Genomic DNA, 19075 nt, shown 5'->3' with positions numbered 1-19075 from the left:
CTTTCCCCGCAAGCCTTCATTGGTGACTTCACCATTGACTGGTCGTTACCTTATTTTCATGCTTTTTAAATAAAATTTGTTCACAGGATGCTGACATCATGCAGACTTCATTGGCTGTCAGGGGGCAGTTAAGAATCAACCACATTGCTGTGGGTCTGGAGTCATGTACTGGTAAAATTGACAGATTTTCTTCTTTAAAGGACATTAGTGGACTGTGGTCATGCAGGGCTGTCCTGTCAAAACAGTGTTGATGTAGTGGTAAGTAATTGTTAGGGGGCAAGCCTTGGAGTCATGGGGAAAGCAGGCAACTCAGGGCTGGGGATGTGTTTCATTTTATTGGGTCACGGAGAAATGCTGTCAGTAATAGAAAGCAATTATAGATAGTAGGATGGGATCTTTCATTGAATAACAGGGTACTGGATTCTTCCGGCAGGGAATGTTCAAACAGGTAATGTTAACACTCCATGCCTTCTACATGTGGAGGCTGTACCACCAACAAGAGCTTGGGAATTTCCAAACTTTCCAAAGCATTTCGCCTCAGCTTGTCCACATTCAAGTGGCTGCAGTTATCAATGTCATGGCTGAAGGATCCCTGAACTGTGAGGCTATCTGCTGTCAAAGATTTGACTGCTTATTAGAGATGAGTAATGTTTGGCCATTACAACTTCCTTCATCCTTGGGATGTTTGAGGAAGCTGCTCATTTCTCAGAGGAGTGTGACTTAACCATGTCAGACAGTGACAATTATATTACAGCAGACCTTTAAACAGCAAGTAAACATAGCTTTACAAAATTATGTGCCTTCAGTAAGTTTTCTTCTTTCTGTGCTTCCTAGTAAGTGTAAATATAGTCCCAACGTCTGCAGCTGGACCAGAGACAGCTTGCTCTGTGGTTAGTCCTGTGGTCTGGAATACTTGAATGGTTGCCTCAGGTGCTTTTCAGTTCAGAGGGCCCAACCCTGATGGAGGCTGGAACCACTGCAGATTTATGATCCCAGGGAGTGGAGAGGTGGAAGAACCAGGCACCACTGGCGTGTCCTAGGTAGTTGCTTATGGGGCAGTTGTGTATTATTGCCCCGTCTTGGTGCCTCCGTGAGAGGACAGGGCACCTGGAGTGAGTCCAAGATACCACATTCCCCTTGCGCCCTGCCATACTGCACATCTATGGCTGCAGTGATGGAGTGCAAATCCATGCATATGTACAGCAGATACTGAGTGGACTGGCTCTCGCTCTCCCTGTAAGTTGCTACCCTATCCATGGAGATAAGGAGTTTCATGTATGATGGAGCCAGTTCAGTATTGATCATATTGGTGGACTCCTCCATGCTTCGAATCTGCTTACCAAGTGCCCCCGACAAACTGTCTGCTGTTATCAATGATGTGCTCACCACGTTCTATTCCTGACACTCATCGGGAAGGAGAACCCACCAAGGTGATTATCTCTAAGTGGACCAAGGGTGCAGTTGAACCTCTTGCAGGTGCATCCTCTGAGAGGTCAACAGTTTCCTGCTAAGAGTTGGTGCTGAAGATATCCAGTCCTGACCTCTTTGCAGAGATTCAATGGGAGTTGCTAGTGCCTGTGTAAGAGAAGAGGAAGAATTAGTTGCGTGATGCACATAATTCTCCACTCCCCATTTCCGCCTTCTCGTACAAAACGCCTGATGGTTGTGGTCCTCTTGACCTTTCCTTCAATAAGACAAAGGTTAGGATTGTGTATGATGGAAACAGGTGGAAGAACAGTGTGTGTTAATGCAAAAGCAGAAGAACTGGTGAGTCAGTAGAGGTAGGAATTGTTAGAAGTTTGAGAGAAGGAGATAGATGAGAGCTCAGACTCAAAAGTATGGTGCTGGAAAAGCACAGCAGATCAGGCAGCATCTGAGGAGTAGTAAGATCGATGTTTTTGCAAAAGCCCTTCATCAGGAAATGATAGATGAGAGCTATTGAGTGGACATGATGCATGCAGTAGTAAACATTGTCGTCTCTGGCCCTTCATGAGATGTGTGTGCAGGGACAGAGTTAGTGTGAGCAGTGCTCCTATGAATATGAGCCAACAGAGAGAAAATCGTGGCACTTACTCCTGTAAATGATCATTCATCTTCTTCCTGAACTGTCGGGTGACCTGAATAACCCTGGGCAAAAACATTGCCCCAAGCTGCAGTTTGTGTCCAGACAGGCTGCATCCAGTGTCATGGCCAACTATCAGGCACAGCTGGTAAATGAATTGCTCGCCCCTCAATTACCCGACTCACCAACACCTCCAGCTCCCTGTCAGTGAAATGGGGAGCAAGCCTTCTTTTCTTCTGGTGCATGTACTGTACCCTGTACAGTCTCGAGTACAACAATATGAGGAGTTGTACCTTGCTTGCAGTATCTGAAATGGTGAGTAGTTGGGATTTAAAGGTGTTGCCAGAAATGCATACCCATGGAAATCCCAAAAATCTCAACTCCATTCTGTCTGGTTGTGTGATTTCCCAATAAATGCACCCGAGAGCCCAGTTTCATTGTTCATGCAGTAAAGTGCAGAAGATTGTGTGAGAAGCTCCTCTGAGCCATGGCAAGCCCAGTGCCTTTGAATCTCACTCAAGAATTTTAATTGAAAATAGAAAGATTCGCTTGCAGATTTCTTGGACTGTAGAGGTAATGTATTTATTCTGAAGTCTGGTTTATAACGGAAGTGGATTCACGCTTCTTTAAATGGCATCCTCTGCTCTGCAACTGCATTCAGCTGCTTCACAGTGGAATTAAAACAGGGAGTGTCATGCTCCAGTAGCTGACAATAATTTGCTGAGTGTAAATGGATGAAATGTGCAGCAGCTCAACAAATTATTCTTCCACTTGCTTGAGTTGGGTTTGAATCCCACAATACTAACTCAACATTCTTCTCTTCAAGAATCTCGTTTGAAATAATTGAAGAGAATTCCACCGCTGCACAGCACAGTCCTGACAGTAACTCAAGAAAAATTGCATTCAATCAGTTGGTTCTTTCAGCAAGGAAGAGGCCCTGGGACACAGAAATAGGACAGAACAGTAAGTGCATTAATCTCGGGGACACAATTAGAAATAGGTCAGAACAGGAGGCAAACAAGGTTTTGGCGACATTGTTAATGACAGGAGAAAGCAGTGAATGCACGTGGCCCTGGAATACAGATATGTCAGAGCAATCCTGAGTCAGTCCTTCCTCAAGATTTTCAATAATTTAAACCCAGCAGCCTTCACTTTCTCATTCTTACTTTCGCTTCCCTTGCCATTGACTTTCAGCAATCAAGACCAAATGTTAATTTAAGGATTCTAGTTGTCAGCAAACATTTGCAGTTTTGAAATGAAAAGTAATGGCAACTCGTTCTATTAATGAATCTCTGGGTGCCAGAAACTGTTCATCTGCAAGTCAGACAAAACTAGAGAAACCATCTTTGGAAACATCATGCATGCTGTCAATATGGGAACAGGAAGGAGAGTGAGAAAAACTGATCATTCACTGAAACATTAAAGATTTGGCAACTTTGGATGTGTTGTAATAGGAAGTACTAAACCAACTCATACAGTATGTCCTCACTTATAGTTGTGGTTGCATTCCTGAAAATCAAGACTTTAAGTGAATCAGCAGTTCCTATAGGAATTAATGTAAAAAGCCACAGTTGGGTACCTTGGGGCATATCTTATCTGGGGAAAAACACGCACAAGGGCAAATACTGTTCCAAATGTGTGCAAAACTGTGCATTCCTAGCTGAAAAAACTTGCAAAACAAAATACATCATCAAATAAAAATAAATATAACATGCAGGAAAAAACACAGTCACCATTCAGTAATGTTAGATTGATCAACCTCGATCCAGTGGCTGAAGCTGATCAATGAGGTAACTGTTGGAGTGCATATTACCTGCTCTGACCAACTCTTGCCAGTAGTTGGAACCCAGGTCTTCAGTGTTACTTCAAGAATGGGTAGGGACCTCGGGTAAGAACAGAGGACGGGAGGCAAGGGTGGGAAGCAATGCTGAGACTTGCAGCTAGCAAAGCTGGGGTGGAGCAAGGCCCAAGGAACAAAGTCTGAAGGTGAGGTGAGGCTGGGGTTAAGGCAAGAGGCAAACCCAAGAACTAAGGTCAACGGGTGAGGGGGTGCGGAGGGGAGAGTAAATGTGGATGGGAGGTGAGGCATTAGGTGAATGGTTATGTGAACAGGAAATCTGGCAAATGATATTGAAGAGAAACTGACAAATGGTTAAACAGTTAGATTTTATTAACTATATTGAAATAAAGTCACATTAAGATTAGATTACTTACAATGTGGAAACAGGCCCTTTAACCAACAAGTCCACACCGATCCGCCGAAGCGCAACCCACCCAGACCCATTCCCCTACATTTACCCCTTCGCCTAACACTTTGGACAATTTAGCATGGCCAATTCACCTAACCTGCACATTTTTGGATTGTGGAAGGAAACCAGAGCACCCAGAGGAAACCCACACAGACATGGGGAGAATGTGCAAACTCCACACAGAGAGTCGCCTGAGGTGGGAATTGAACCCAGGTCTCTGGCGCTGTGAGGCAACAGTACTAACCACTGTGCCACCGTGCCACCCACAAAAAAAGTGAATGAATATCCTGTAGGTACCTACTGTACAGTTGGAAAGGTAGGAACTTCTTTTAAATGGAACCTAACTTTCAAATAATAGTTTTTCTCACAGACACTCTCTTGCAATGCTCCCATCACTGTCTCAGGAAAGATTCATTGACTCAATGACTGGCAAACAGTATGCAACCCTGAAGGATATTTTGGGTGAGATTTTCTGAGTTGTGGTCTATTATTAATGAAAATGATTTGCAAGGATTTTTTTGCCTCAGTGGGATTCTTTGATTAATTTATCTTTGATTCATAAAATAAAAGCTGAAAAGTCTCAGCTAGCAGATTTTCTGAAGAGTGCAGTTTCCAAAAACATCAAGTGACATATAGATGATGGAAACTGTAGACTTCATGGCTGTAAAATTAACCATGACATATTATGGATTTAATAAAGTGACAATCCATTACACAGCTGTTCACAGACATTGATATTGACTAGTCAGCTGGCCATTGGCCAATGGGCTGGCTCCAGCAAAGGGCAAGGGGTTAGGGTGGATAGGATAGGATAGGATGGTTAGATCTAAGAGGGAGACTATTAATAAGGGATTCCTGTCATCCTGCTGCCAACCCATGCAGGGAAAACTGTAAAAGTGGACAACTGGGCCTGGATTTTCATGGAGATATACCAACTCCAGAAACATTTAGAAGTGATGGACACAACTGATCCTGAGATTCTGTTCATGTACCTATTTTAGGTATGTTTTGCTGGTGCTGAATGATAGTATGAGTACTGCATTCCTCATCTGGCCGGTTCCATTGAGGGGTATTCATTGTGGTATTTTTCCTGATTGTCACCAGTGCCACCTCATAGTATCTAACACTTCTGTCTGTATATGGCACAGGTTAAAGCACATTGGAGATGGTTCACTGCAAGCAATCCTCCCATCCAACAATCCTCATGGACCCTTGCCAGTTTCTTAAGGACTCATAGTCTTGAGAGAAATCATAAACCATAGTTTATGGATTTGGGACTTTTGTGAAAGGTTACTTTTAAAGGTCTTACACATAGCCCCTTCATATCCTCCATGCTTCCAATAACCCCCTCATGCCTTTTATATAATTTCCATTGCCCCTTTGTTTTGCCTCCACATCCTCCATGCTAATTCACCCAGATTGTACAATGTACCAGATCTTTGAACCATATACTCATCGTGACAAGTATTTGACATGCTCATGAAAGAAAGAAACACCTGAGAAAATTATTTTTTTTAAAAACTGCTGTACTCAAAAACCTTACAAAAGTGCCAGTCAAACAGAGACATTCACTGTTGCATTTTTTGGATTTTAGACTAAGGTCAACACAGGCAAAAGGCCAGCAAAGAAACTGAATACAAAGCTGTATTGGGAGACATGTATGTTACTGGCTGTGCAGGACTGACAAGTTCATTGATATTATGTCACTTGCTATGTTGATGCATAAATTTACATAAACATTTTTCCATTTAGTATACCTGTTGTAGCTAAAGCATTATCTTCATGTACTGATCAATATCCTGTCACAACAGCCCTTTTTCCTGAAATAAAAGATCCATATATATTTCAACATCAATATGTACATCATTGTCCTCAATTATTGGTGTGGGCCAAAGTCCCAGATAGTTGAATTAGGACTTCTAACCAGTTCGCCTTGACACTTTCACGTCCCGGTGACCACCTCCAAATTGTCTCCAACTCTATAACCTCTACAGCAAGCATCCACTTTCCTGCTGGTTCTGTCACAGTGCTGATAAGGCACTTAAGTGGGCATGAATTGGCCTGGATTGGCCTGTAGATGGCAGGCTACCTGATGTCTCACCACCCCACCTGCTGGTAAAATTTGAGCTGGATTAGGCTGGCATTAAGTTATTAGGCACCCACTACATTTTACATACTCCTCCTCCCACCTTCAAACCGTGCTGTCGCGAAGTGTGACATCCAGCCCTACATGTTGTACCTCCACAAACATCCAGTTGGAAATTAAAATTTGTTCTTACTACTTCCGAACCATTTTCAGTCTTCCAAACTTGACATCCATCTGCCTTTATTGTTTACTGTGGTACTAATATCCTGTAAAAGACACGTATCCTAAGGCCCACTGACGACTTGAGCACTCTAACAAGCAGAATATGAACATCCCCTTTCCTCAAATCTTTCACTCATTCTGCAAAGGTTTTCGAGTGCAGAATCGCAGCAAGCAAAATAAATTGATCCATTAATAAAACATGATTCCAAAATCTGATGTCTTCAAAATAATACTGAATAATTCATTTTACTCCAGATTTAATTATTCTAATGTCTGGTCCTATGAGGAAGAAGCAGTATTGAGAGCTGATGCATATTTCAGTGCAATGTTTGTTTCCTCATCAATAATAAAACTATGGTAGTTGGAGAAGGCATAGGGAACTTTACCAATTAACTGGCTGAATATCAGTGTTTCTGTCAAGAAAATCTCAACATATTGGAAAATACTAGTCAGAGAACAGAGGAAACTTTCTCGAATGAGGGAATGATACAGCATAGAGTCACTCAGCCAGTCATGCTTATGCCAGCCCCTTGGGTAGCACTTACAATTTGTTCCTTTCTCCTGTCCATTCCATATCATCACATCCTTCCATCTATGTAAGAGGATGGACATGCTGTCAATGAAATCCATTAGGGATGGGATAGCTTTATATGATACATATCATCAGTGGCTGAAGAAACCAATTCATGAGGTGCAGACTCTGTTCCAAATGCTGGATATGTTGTAAACATCGGGATGCAGCCATGAATTACTGTTGGTGGTGTAAGCACAAGTTGTCAAGTTGTTGAAGCCACTGATTGTCATGGTGGGAATCATGTGATGTCACCATTCCTCTCTGTCATCAGCTACAATAGTTGATGTTTAGGGCCTTTGTGTAATGTTTGCAACTATCCTGAAAGCAGCGTTTTGGAGTCTGGTGTTACTGGTCTTTTGATTCCAACTACTTCACCATACAAAAAAATCACTGGGTAGGTATTCACTAGTGTTCCATCCTGAAGAGCTGCCCAAGTGAGCAAAGTCACCTCTGTTTCATGAATGCCGTTCTATCACAGATGCACCTTTGAGAGGAGTGTTATAATATGCTATAAACAACAAAGGTGAAAGTTGTTGAATTTCCTTCCTTGGTAACTGTAGACTTTCCATGAGCCCTTGCAGCTTAGGTACTTAGATAATTTCTTTGTGAGAGTTGTCATTGAATTAACTTCCACCACCCTTTTAGGTTATTTCCCTTTGTCCATGGAATCTGTGGTAGAACTGAATGGTTTTATGAATTTATTATTTGTCACTTCAATTTTGAAAGTTTCCTTTAAAAGTAAAAGCTCTTTGCTTTTTAAGGGAATGAATAGCCTTTTGCTTCAAAAAAAGGTGGTGTACATATAAACAGTTCATTGTAAAAGCCAACTGTTTAGTCTAATGTAGCAGTATTAAATAGTACTATTTGCATTACAAAATAGACAATTGTTATTGAGTTTATTTGCCAATACAAGGTCAGAGTTTTGCGTTCATCAGTTGTCTGTAATTCAAATTGAAGAAGATGGTATTAAGTATGGGCATGAATGTGCTCTACTAAGCTGCCAGCTTGTCTAGAAGTGGTACTGGGGAGCCATGGACAAATTAACCAAAAAGCTTGGAAGTCAGCAGGACTCAATCAGACTGGAAAGTGGAAAGACACAAAAACAGAAATTCCTGGAAAAACTCAGCAGGTCTGGAAGCATCTGTGAGAAGAAAGCAGAGTTAACATTTCAAGCCCGGTGACTCTTCTTTGGGACAGGTAGGATCTACTGGGGACCGGAGGCAAGAATTCAGATGGCCTTCAGAAGAGGTATCCAAAATAAATTGCTGTCAGGAGATGGGGAAGGGGAAGTTCATGGCAAGGCAGACTCAACTTTTCCTTTTGGCTACAGGAAAGCTTTGTCTTTGGTAAACTGACTTTGTTGGATTCTGTTCATCTTCCTCTCAGCTTTGGTAAATCATCACTCACAGCTCAGGCTTCTGGTTAAAAATGCAGTCAGATCCCATTGTCTTCATCATAGTTCAATCTGCTTATTTCAAGAAACTCACTGCAAGCTCCACCTTAAAACCTCTCCACCTTAATTAATTGGTCTTTCCAAATCTCCAATGGTTTAAACATTGTGATGCATTATTATAGTCACAAATCAATTACACTGCTTGGTTATTCATTGGAAAACTTACATTCAAACTTATTTGTAAAAACTGCATAACTTTGCCTCACCAAAACCAATGTAGCATATAGACATTCTAGGTTCACTAGTGGAAACATCTTTCCTTTTGTGGTCTGGTCTTTTGGTTCTAGTTTGGTCTGTTTTGTTCCATTGTGGTCTGTTTTGTTCTGTCTTACCCCCTAAAATGTTGTTAATTCAGATGGCTGGTTCCCCTTTGTTTTGTTTGGTTTAGTTATGTTGAGTTGTTTTCTGTTTTCTTCAGTTTTTTTCTCTGCTCTCTTTTGTTCTGGCTTTACAGATGCCATTGAGGACAATGGAGAAGGTATTGCATTTCCTTTACTAGCTTGAAATTTATGTTTCTGGTTTTTGCACTGCTCCTGTCTTAATTCAACAGGTGAAATCCATGTTAGGGACTTTCAAACAAAGCACTTACACAAATACAATGAGAAGTTGTGTCCTGCTGCTGTCCTTTGTCATTACTATTTATCACATGAAAAATTGTACGATATAACAGAAACCACAACTGGTTCCTCTGTGAGCAATATGTTATCCTTTTTGCTAAGAAGTAAATCAAGGCGAATTCTAGTTCTAATTTTTAAGTATCTGCTCAGTACACTTGTACTGAGATGGACGGGATGGTCTGGTCTATTCTATTAGTTTTCTTATTTCAGTCTAGTGGTGTTGCACAAGGATCTGTGTTCGGGCCTTAGTTATTCACATCATTTATTGATGACTTGGATAATGGCACATAAACTCATATATCCAAACTTGCAGTTGACACAAAGTTAAGTGGCATCGTAGACAATGTATCATAAAATCCTGAATCATAGAATTGTAGAATGTAAATGATAGCATAAAATTGAAGGGATGTCATTCGACTAGATGCATGGGCAAAACTGTGGCTGATGGAGTTCAAAATAAGCAAGTGTGAGGTTATCCATTTTGCACTGAAAAAAGAGCAGATCAGAGTCATTTCTAGATTAATGAAGTTAAATACATTGAATGTCCAAAGAGTCTTGGAGGTTTGACTGCATACATCTTTAAAATGTTACAAACCGATGCAGAAAATAATCAAAGAAGCTAATGGAATGCTGGCCTTTACATCTAGAGGACTAGAGTACAAGGATGCAGAAGTGATGCTGTAGTTACACAAACCCTGATTAGGCTCCACTTGGAGTACTGTGAGCAGATCTGAGCACCACATCTCAGGAGGGATATATTGGCTGTGGAGGGAATACAATGTAGACTTACAAGAAAGATACCTGGACTTGAGGGCTTAAAGTATGAGGAGAGATTATACAAATTAGGCCCATTGATATAATCAAAATCTAAGATATTGACGGAAAAAAAGTAGATAAAGATAAACTATTTCCTCAGGTTGGGGATTCTGGAATTGGGGGCGTAGCCTGAGAATTAGGGCCAGAGCATTCAGGAGGGATGTTAGGAATCAATTCTACACATAAAGAATGGCAGATGTTTGGATATGGCTTCCACAAAAGGCAGTAGATTTTGGATCAGTTGTTAAATTTAAATCTGAAGTCGATACATTTTTTGTTAAGCAAAGGTATTAAGAGATATGGACCATAGATAGATATATGGAGTTAAACCACATCAGCCCTGATCTCATTGAATGATGGAACAGATTTGAGAAGCTAAAGGCCTATTCCTGTTCCTTTGTCCCTACCACTGCAGAGGTAATGTTAATAATGATAGTTATAAACCAAAACAATTCATTTTGTTATAGTCCCTCATCTAAAAAAAATGCAATAAAAACATTTATTTAACCATTAAAGCTACACTATCAAAGGTTACATTATATCACTAGTATTGGTATGATTCTAGAATGAAGTGTGAAGTTCAGGCAGCTGACATATAATGCTGTAATTGTGACTTAAAAGTGGTGAATTGAATCCTTTGAAAGTGTATATGGATGCAAAGACAGAGCCCTGTTTTGTCATGTATTTAACATTTACTTAAAAGAGAAATTAGGTGGATTCTTTCTCTTAAACATCAAAAATGGAGAAAAATAAATTGCCAAGATTCTCAAGAGCGCTCTTAATCCTTGCATTGAATAACTGTTATATCTCATGAAATAACTATACAGAGGCTGGTATCCCATCACCAAGTCACCCTTTATTTACATGTGCACAGTACACTGGCTGTGGCCAACCAGCTCAGAATCAGTCCCTCGAATGAGGAAACTCTCTGAGTTTCCCCGTTGCATCTGCCAAACAGGGCTCCCTGATTGACCCAGAATAGCAGCCCCAGTCAGGGAACTCACATTCAATGAGCTTCACCTGGCCAGCCTTGTTCCAATGACTACACTCAGTAAATTCAAGTTAGTGTAAGATAGCTAGCCTTATGTTCTTATCAGTTCATTCCCTTACCTGATACTGGATTTAAACAGTTACTTTGTGTCAGTTGATTTGAATGCTACTACTTTGCGTACTACTACTTTCAATCAATATGGAAATTGTGCATTAACATCTGGAAAGAAATTGCAGAAATTCATCAACCCAACCTTACTCCCAGCTCTCTAAATGTAAAAATTGTCTTCATTCCTTGAAAATGTACCATGAATGATTTATGAGACATTATTTCCACTCAATGATTATTTGCAATGCAGCCATATCGTCTTTTTATAGACTGGGAGTCCTTGCATGTGCAATATATGAATAGAACTGTTAACTCAGGATTGTCAGTGAAGTTATACAATTGTATAAAACTGGGGAATAGATTGAAGCTCCAAATCCCTGCCTCCTTCTGTTGCAGTGTGCTTGCATTAGATATCACCAAAACCATGGGTTTAAAGTCTTGCACTGGTTTGCATTAATCCTTAATCCTTCTTTTTGAATGGGATGTACTTAACATTCACAATTGCATATTTACAAAAGCAAATTCTAGTGAATACTGAAATCTGAAAGAAAAGCAGAAAGTGTTGGAAGAAGGACACACCAGATTAGGCAGCCTCTACAAAGAGAATGTGGATCTTCCATCAGAATTAGGAAAACTTTAAAATGTAATATATTTCAAGCAAGTGGAAGGGAAAGGAGGATAAGAGCAAAAGGGAGGGAAAGGTATGAAAGTGTGGGAGCCTGAAGAGCTCAAATGACAAAAGCTTTGGTGGTGAAGGGCCAAAGAGTATAGTCATGGGACAAATGTTCCAATGAAGTTTGAAGTAAGCTCAAGTAACAGCAACTCTTTTTTTTTGGCATCAATTCTCCACAGGGCAATAGTTGGGAGTGGGATTAATACAGAGCAACGTAAGGACAGTTTGAGAACTGAATATAGCTCCCTTTTTTTTTGCCAGGAAGGGCATTCAGTTCTGATGCAAGATTAAAGAGACTATCCTTTTCAGGGGAATGCTGTGAAAAGGGATTGATTCCCAAAGAATGAGTGCAACTGTGTATGTGTAGCTGGAAGACAGTGTTTTTTTTTGTGTTGGGAACAGATTGTTTTTTTGACTAGGGACTCTGCAATTTAGCTTGCCAGACTCCTCAATGAATTGAACAACCTCAGACTATAATCTGTGCTCCCATTTTGTTTCCTTTTACTTTGCAACTAGTGGTCAGTTTTCATTTTGTTTTTCTACTGCACTGAGAGGCATAGATTCATAGAGATGTACAGCATGGAAAAAGACCCTTTGGTCCAATTCATCCATGCCAATCAGATATCCTAACCTCATCTAGTCCCATTTGCCAGCACTTGGCCCATATCCCTCTAAAGTATTCGTATTCATATACTGATCCAGATGACTTTTAAATGCTGTAAACTTACCATCTTCCACCACTTCCTCTGGCAGCTCATTCCATACACGCACCACCCTCTGTGTGAAAAAGCTGGCCATTAGGTTCCTTTTATATGTTTCCCCTCTCACCCTAAACCTATGCCCTCTAGTTCTGGACTCCCCCATCCCAGGGAAAAGCCTTTGTCCATTTACCCTATCCATGCTCCTTATGATTTTATAAACCTCTATAAGGTCACCTCTCAGACTCCGATGGTCCAGGGTAAACAGCCCCAGCCTATTCAGCCTCTCCCTGTAGCTCAAACCCTCCAACCCTGGCAATATCCTTGTAAATCATTTCTGAACTCTTTCAAGTTTCACAACATCCTTCCGATAGAAAGGAGACAAGAATTGCACGCAATGTGGCCTAACCAATGTCCTGTTCAGCCACAACATGAGCTCCCACCTCCTATAGTCAGTGGTCTGATCAATAAAGGAAAGCATACCAAATGCCTTCTTCACTATCCGACCTACCTGTGACCCCATTTGCAAGGAACAATGTACTGCACGTCAAGGTCTCTTTGTTCATCACTACTGCACAGGACCTTACCGTTCAGTGTGTAAGTCCTGCTCTGATTTGCTGTTCCAAACTGCAGCACCTCCCATTTATCTAAATTAAACTGCATCTGCCACTCAGCCCATTGGACCATCTGATCAAGATCCCATTGCACTCTGAGGTAATCTTCTCCGCTGTCCAATACACCTCCAATTTTTGGGGATTGTATTATAGACCCCCCCTAATAGTCGGCAGGAAATTGAGATACAAATATGTAAGGAGATTTCATTTATGGTAGGGGATTTTAACTTTCCAAACATAGATTGGGACTGATATAGTGCTAAGGGCTTAGATAGTGTGAATTTGTTAAGTGTGTCCACGAAAATGGTTTGATTCAGTATGTGGATGTTCAAACTAGAGAAGGTGCAAAACCTGACCTACTCTTGGAAAATAAGGCAGGGCAGGTGACTGAGGTGTCAGTGGGGGAGCACTTTGGGGCCAGCGACCATAATTCTATTAGTTTTAAAATAGTGATGGAAAAGGATGGACTGGATCTAAAAGCTGAAGTTCTAATTGGATGAAGACTAATTTGAGGGTATTAGGCAAGAACTTTCAAAAGCTGATTGGGGGCAGGTGTTCACAGGTAAAGGAATGGCTGGAAAATGGGAAGCCTTCAAAAATGAGATAACTAGAATTCAGAGAAAGTATATTGCTGTTAGGGTGAAAGGAAAGGGTCGTAGGTGGAGGGAACGCTGGATGACTAGAGAAATTGAGGTTTTGGTTAAGACAAAGAATGTCTTTGTCTTTGTGCAGTACATTGTTCCTTGCAAATGGGGTCACAGGTAGGTCGGATAGTGAAGAAGGCGTTTGGTATGCTTTGCTTTATTGGTCAGACCACTGACTATAGGAGGTGGGAGCTCATGCTGTGGCTGAACAGGACATTGGTTAGGCCACATTGCATGCAATTCTTGTCAGGTATAGACAGCAGAGATCGACTGAATCCTTAGAGTACAAACGCAGTAGGAATATACTTAAGAGGGAAATCAGGAGGGCAAAAAGGGGAAATGTCATAGCTTTGGCAAATAGGTTTAAAGAGAATCCAAAAGGTTTTTATAAATACACTCAGGACAAATGGGTAACTAGGGAGAGAATAGGGATCCTCAAAGTTCAGCAAGGCAGCCTTTGTATGGAGCCGCAGGAGATGGGGGACTATTTTGCATTGTATTTATTGAGGAGTAGAACATGGAAGATGTAAAATGTGGGGAAATAGATGGTGAAATTTTGAAAAATGTGCATATTACAGAGGAGGAGGTGCTGGATGTCTTGAAATGTATAAAAGTGGATAAATCCCTAGGACCTGATCAGGTGTACTCGAGAACACTGTGGGAAGCTAGGGAAGTGATTGCTGGGCTCCTTGCTGAGATATTTGTATCATCGATAGTCACGGGTGAGGTGCCGGAAGACTGGAGGTTGGCAAACATGGCACTACTATTTACAAAAAGTGGTAAGGAAAACCAGGGATCTACAGATCAGTGAGCCTGACATTGGTGGTGGGCAAGTTGTTGGAGGGAATCCTGAAGGGCAGGATTGCATATATTTGGAAAGGCAAAGACTGATTATATGGACTTCAGTAAGGCATTCGACAAGGTTCCTCATGGTTAGTAAGGTTAGATCTCATGGAATACAAGGATTTCTTTTTGGATATTGGTTGTTCCCTTAATCTGTCTTTTATGCAGGTCCCAGCCAAGTCCTTCTTGCCTTTATTTGTCTCATTGATCACCCTGCTTTCCTCTTGGTACCACCTCAATCAGAGTGTCCAATAGACGATACACATCACATTACTGATTGATTTTCTTGTTGTAACTATCAGGACTACGACAGGCACAGTGAATGATAACTATCATCATCTTACTTTGTACAACTATTCCAAAAAAAATTTGTAATCTCACTAATTTACATACTAATTTCACCTTGTGACCATACACTTTCCTCTTAGTAATGTTTTACCCAATCCTGTCAATGACAGAATATGGAATATTTAAACTAGATGTGATTTGATCATAATTTTGTTTTTCTTGCAGCCGGATCCTGCTGGGAGAGATTTTGCAATCCAACCTTTACTGGAGCATTGTGAAAATTCCCACATGAGTATTTGGCTGGGCATTGTGTATGCATATAAAGGACTTCTAATGGTAGGAATTGCACTGTTTTTATTTCAGAGAAGTTTTTGGGTGAATCACAGTGTTGTCACATATTATACTACTTTGGATTTTCTTTTGATTTCACTGTTATGATTGACCGAAGCCATGTGGTCAAATTGTACCAGAGTCTCCAGGTTTTAGTTTCCGGTTGTGTTTCCCTTTCAAAATTTTTAGTCAGGTTCAACCTAGTGGTGTATGGGCTCAATGTTCTGCTCAATTTTTTCTAGATGTTCCATTGCTTCATTTGTTTTACTTAGGTCATTAGAAAAAATCTTATTATTTTGTCACAAAGGAAATAATTGACAAGTGTAACAAATTGAAAGACCAGAGGTACAAAAGAAGAGCTTCCTCAACGCTCTTATTAAATATCCTTTCCTTGTAAGTTTTCTTCTTAATGCAGACACACCTACTGTAATCATGTAACACCTTCCCCCACCCATTATTTTAACATAAGTATTTTCCTGGTTATTTTAAATCGATTCACACACTCACTAAGAGTAATGAGTTTATCATTAGTTTAGCATTTGTTTAGCATTTATTAACAAATATTGTAAATAGTACTTTAACTGAATTGATATTCCTTTTCTTTTTCAGTTGTTTGGATGTTTTCTTGCTTGGGAAACGCGTAATGTGAGCATTCCAGCCCTGAATGACAGCAAGTACATCGGAATGAGTGTCTATAATGTGGGAATCATGTGCATAATAGGAGCTGCTGTTTCATTCCTAACTCGAGATCAGCCAAATGTCCAGTTCTGTATTGTGGCTCTGGTGATCATTTTCTGCAGCACCATTACTCTCTGCCTGGTCTTTGTGCCAAAGGTTGGTGGAATAAGAAGTTATCAATAAAGAATATTAATATAATACTTAATTAAGATTTGGTATTGATGTATTTTTTTTAGCTCCCAAATACACTTCAGTGCTGATCTTTTGTTGGTAGGGAACCTCACATAGTAGGCCTTGTAAATCAGGAAATTGGTGGTGTGCTGACTGGGAATACCCCACGATCTAATGGACAGTAGTGAAATGTAATATCAACAGAACATAACAGAGACTTGAATGGATAGTTAGGTAGAGCATTAAATAGATGGACAAATACATTCAAAGCTGCTCTCCTTTCTGGCTGACAGGTGATATCTTCCTTATGAAACAAGTGCCATTTATCCAAAAGTGAGAAGTTAGATTCTCACCAAAACCAACAGTACAGGACAACATAAAACCAAAAGGAATAAAACAGAAGGCTCCAAAATCAAATTTCCAAGCATGCAACCTTGTCTCCTATTACAAGGGAGACATTACATTTCTTGCTCTTTGCAGCAGAGACATAGAACCTTTTAGACCCTCCAGACAGAAAAGAAAGCCCTTTGGTTTAAGTTTTGATCTAAAACTTGCTATCTCTGGCAGTGCAGTACCATTTCAACTAAAATTTTGCAATCAAGTCTCTGGACTGAGCCTTGAATGATTGATTTTACCAACCGAGTCACAGGCAGAGGAATTTAAAGGGTGCAAGAAATATGGAAGTGGAGGGTTCTGTCTTAAGAATCAGTCACAACATACTGTAACTTTGGTGACAGCCTGGAAGGTATGGTGCAAAATAGACAACTGACTGAAAATGATATTTGAAATCGTTTTCCTGGGGTATCTACTGATCTCCCACTGCTGTTACAAAGGGAGATTAATAGTAGCTCAGAATTTCAGAGCTTAAGTGTTTAAAGTGAATACTGGGCTAGGTCAGCATAGATATTCCACATCCAGATTCAGGTGAAGAGGTGAAATGAGTTGGTACCAGAGTTTTGGGGGAGAGTTGAAACAGAGAAGATCATGATAGAAAAAAGGATAAGAGAACAGAATCAATGCATATAGTTCTGTTAGCAATTGCCTATAACAGTGTGTCACAAACCCATAACATATAAATATCAGCTGAAAGCGAGATGTTGTTCCAGAACAAAAATTCTGGACTTATATCCATCTTGCTATTATTCCTCAGATATTATGAGAAATGACAGTTGCCCAGAGTTACAGTAGTATTGACTCCAATTTCTGAACACAAAGGTATAGAGCCTAAAAGACCACACCTTTTCATTTTAGTTCCTGACCTAACCAAAGTTCATGGGACCAGAATGAGCCCTCTGCCATCTTGGCTATTCAAGTCATTAGGGACTTATTCAAAGTGCCACAGTGCCAGGAAATCTGTTGCAGATACCCATTCGCAACAGACTAACTAAGGAACCTGCTCTGACTCTGGAAAGCCACCAGTGTCAGTCACAAAATTACCTGAGCACCAGGACTGACAAATTTCAGGGCAAAATTACTTTGAAGTTTCATCGTTGTGATTAATGCAAAAAGTTCACTCCTAGAAGGCAGCCATTTATAAAAAAACATTTCCGTTCTGTGTGGTGAAAATAACTTTCATAAGAAGTTATTCATGATGTGTGTACATCCAGGAACTGTGAGCATTTACAGAGCTACAGTTGTCATTAAAATCCCTATCGGCAAGTACGTCTGAATCGATCATAAGGTGAATCCCAGTGAAGGCTCATGATCCAATGTCTGCACTTCTGACCTCCATCCTTTACTCAATGACCTTCAAAAGGGCAGCCAGAGGCTCCACCTCAGAAAGCTCGCCACTAAGTTGGGATCTGGTGTAACTGAGTCCAGACCTAGTTGTGGCAAGAGAACCCCTGAACAGCCAGAGAGTTTTTTTTAAAAAAGCCATTTGATTTAGTATGTTGCGCTAAAGTAACCTTTCCTTGGAACTCTTCCTACAGCTGATTACGTTACGAACAAATCCAGATGCAGCCACTCAGAACAGGCGATTGCAATTCACCCAGAATCAGAAGAAAGAAGACTCCAAGACATCAACTTCTGTAACAAGTGTGAACCAGGCAAATACATCTCGACTTGAAGGGTTTCAGACTGATAACCATCGTTTGCGAATGAAAATCACAGAGGTGCTGACTTTGTTTTGAATCCTATCCGCTCAATATTCTTTTAGGATCACATAAACAAATTCAAACAAAGACAGCTGAAGTTTCAGTAAATATTCTTGAGAAGAAGAATTGTTTTGAAACATATGTAGGGAAATTTGAGGATTACCAACTAAATCAAAGCAGACAATGGCTACCCAGATGAATTAATTTCAGAATTAATTCTGAATTAATTTCTTAGCTTTGTGTTACTAGGTTAGACAAGCTCTTATTTACAAACCGGGCATTTTCATAGTCTGAAAATGAGTGAATCTTTTAGCAAATGGAAGAAATGTTTTCAGTTTCTGAATTTGTTTGCTATACTTCTCTCTCCTTATTTTCCTTCCTGTTATCCAGATTATTGATCGAGATAAATCAAGAGAAATGTTACTTACCATTTCAAAACTGTCAGAAAGTTAATACTTTTACCTTTCATACATGTTAATGGCAACCAAGACAACTTCTCAAGGGCAAGTCTTTTTTTGGGCACTGAATGTTTGCCAGTATAAGCTCTTATATATTTGCTTTTTTCTGGTGATTGTCCAATGACTCTGACAATATAATTTCCACTGGGCTATTCAATCATGCCATGGGACAAGATGATATGGGTAGGAAGAGAGATGGGAATTTAAGGCAGAAATTCAGGGAGTTAGTGTGGAAGCTTAGAGCTAGAACAAACACAGTTGTTATCTCTGGTTTGTTGCCTGTGCCATGTGCTAACAAGGCGAGGAACAGAGAAAGAGAGGAGTTGAACACATGGCTACAGGGATGGTGCAGGAGGGAGGGTGGATAATTGGGGCTCTTTCTAGGTTAGGTGGGACCTCTACAA

At 40.4% G+C, this 19075-nt stretch overlaps 1 protein-coding gene across 3 annotated transcripts in view; it reads left to right on the top strand.

Annotated features, from left to right (window-relative positions):
- The window catches only part of gabbr2 (gamma-aminobutyric acid (GABA) B receptor, 2), a 968818-nt gene that overhangs the window by 931205 nt on the left and 18538 nt on the right, over positions 1-19075 (top strand). For 2 of the 3 annotated variants that reach the window (XM_072575495.1, XM_072575497.1), the window contains exons 14-17: positions 9101-9124; positions 15164-15274; positions 15878-16102; positions 18049-18231. In XM_072575495.1, coding sequence (XP_072431596.1) covers positions 9101-9124; positions 15164-15274; positions 15878-16102; positions 18049-18231 — 543 coding nt within the window. The remainder of the gene's footprint in view (positions 1-9100; positions 9125-15163; positions 15275-15877; positions 16103-18048; positions 18232-19075) is intronic. The other variant, XM_072575496.1, reaches the window with a different exon arrangement.

This window comes from Chiloscyllium punctatum, chromosome 8, assembly GCF_047496795.1.
Source record: "Chiloscyllium punctatum isolate Juve2018m chromosome 8, sChiPun1.3, whole genome shotgun sequence".
In the NCBI taxonomy this organism is placed as follows: Eukaryota; Metazoa; Chordata; class Chondrichthyes; order Orectolobiformes; family Hemiscylliidae; genus Chiloscyllium; species Chiloscyllium punctatum.
Note: the sequence above shows the minus strand (reverse complement) of the source record. Positions and strands in the feature narration are given on the sequence as shown.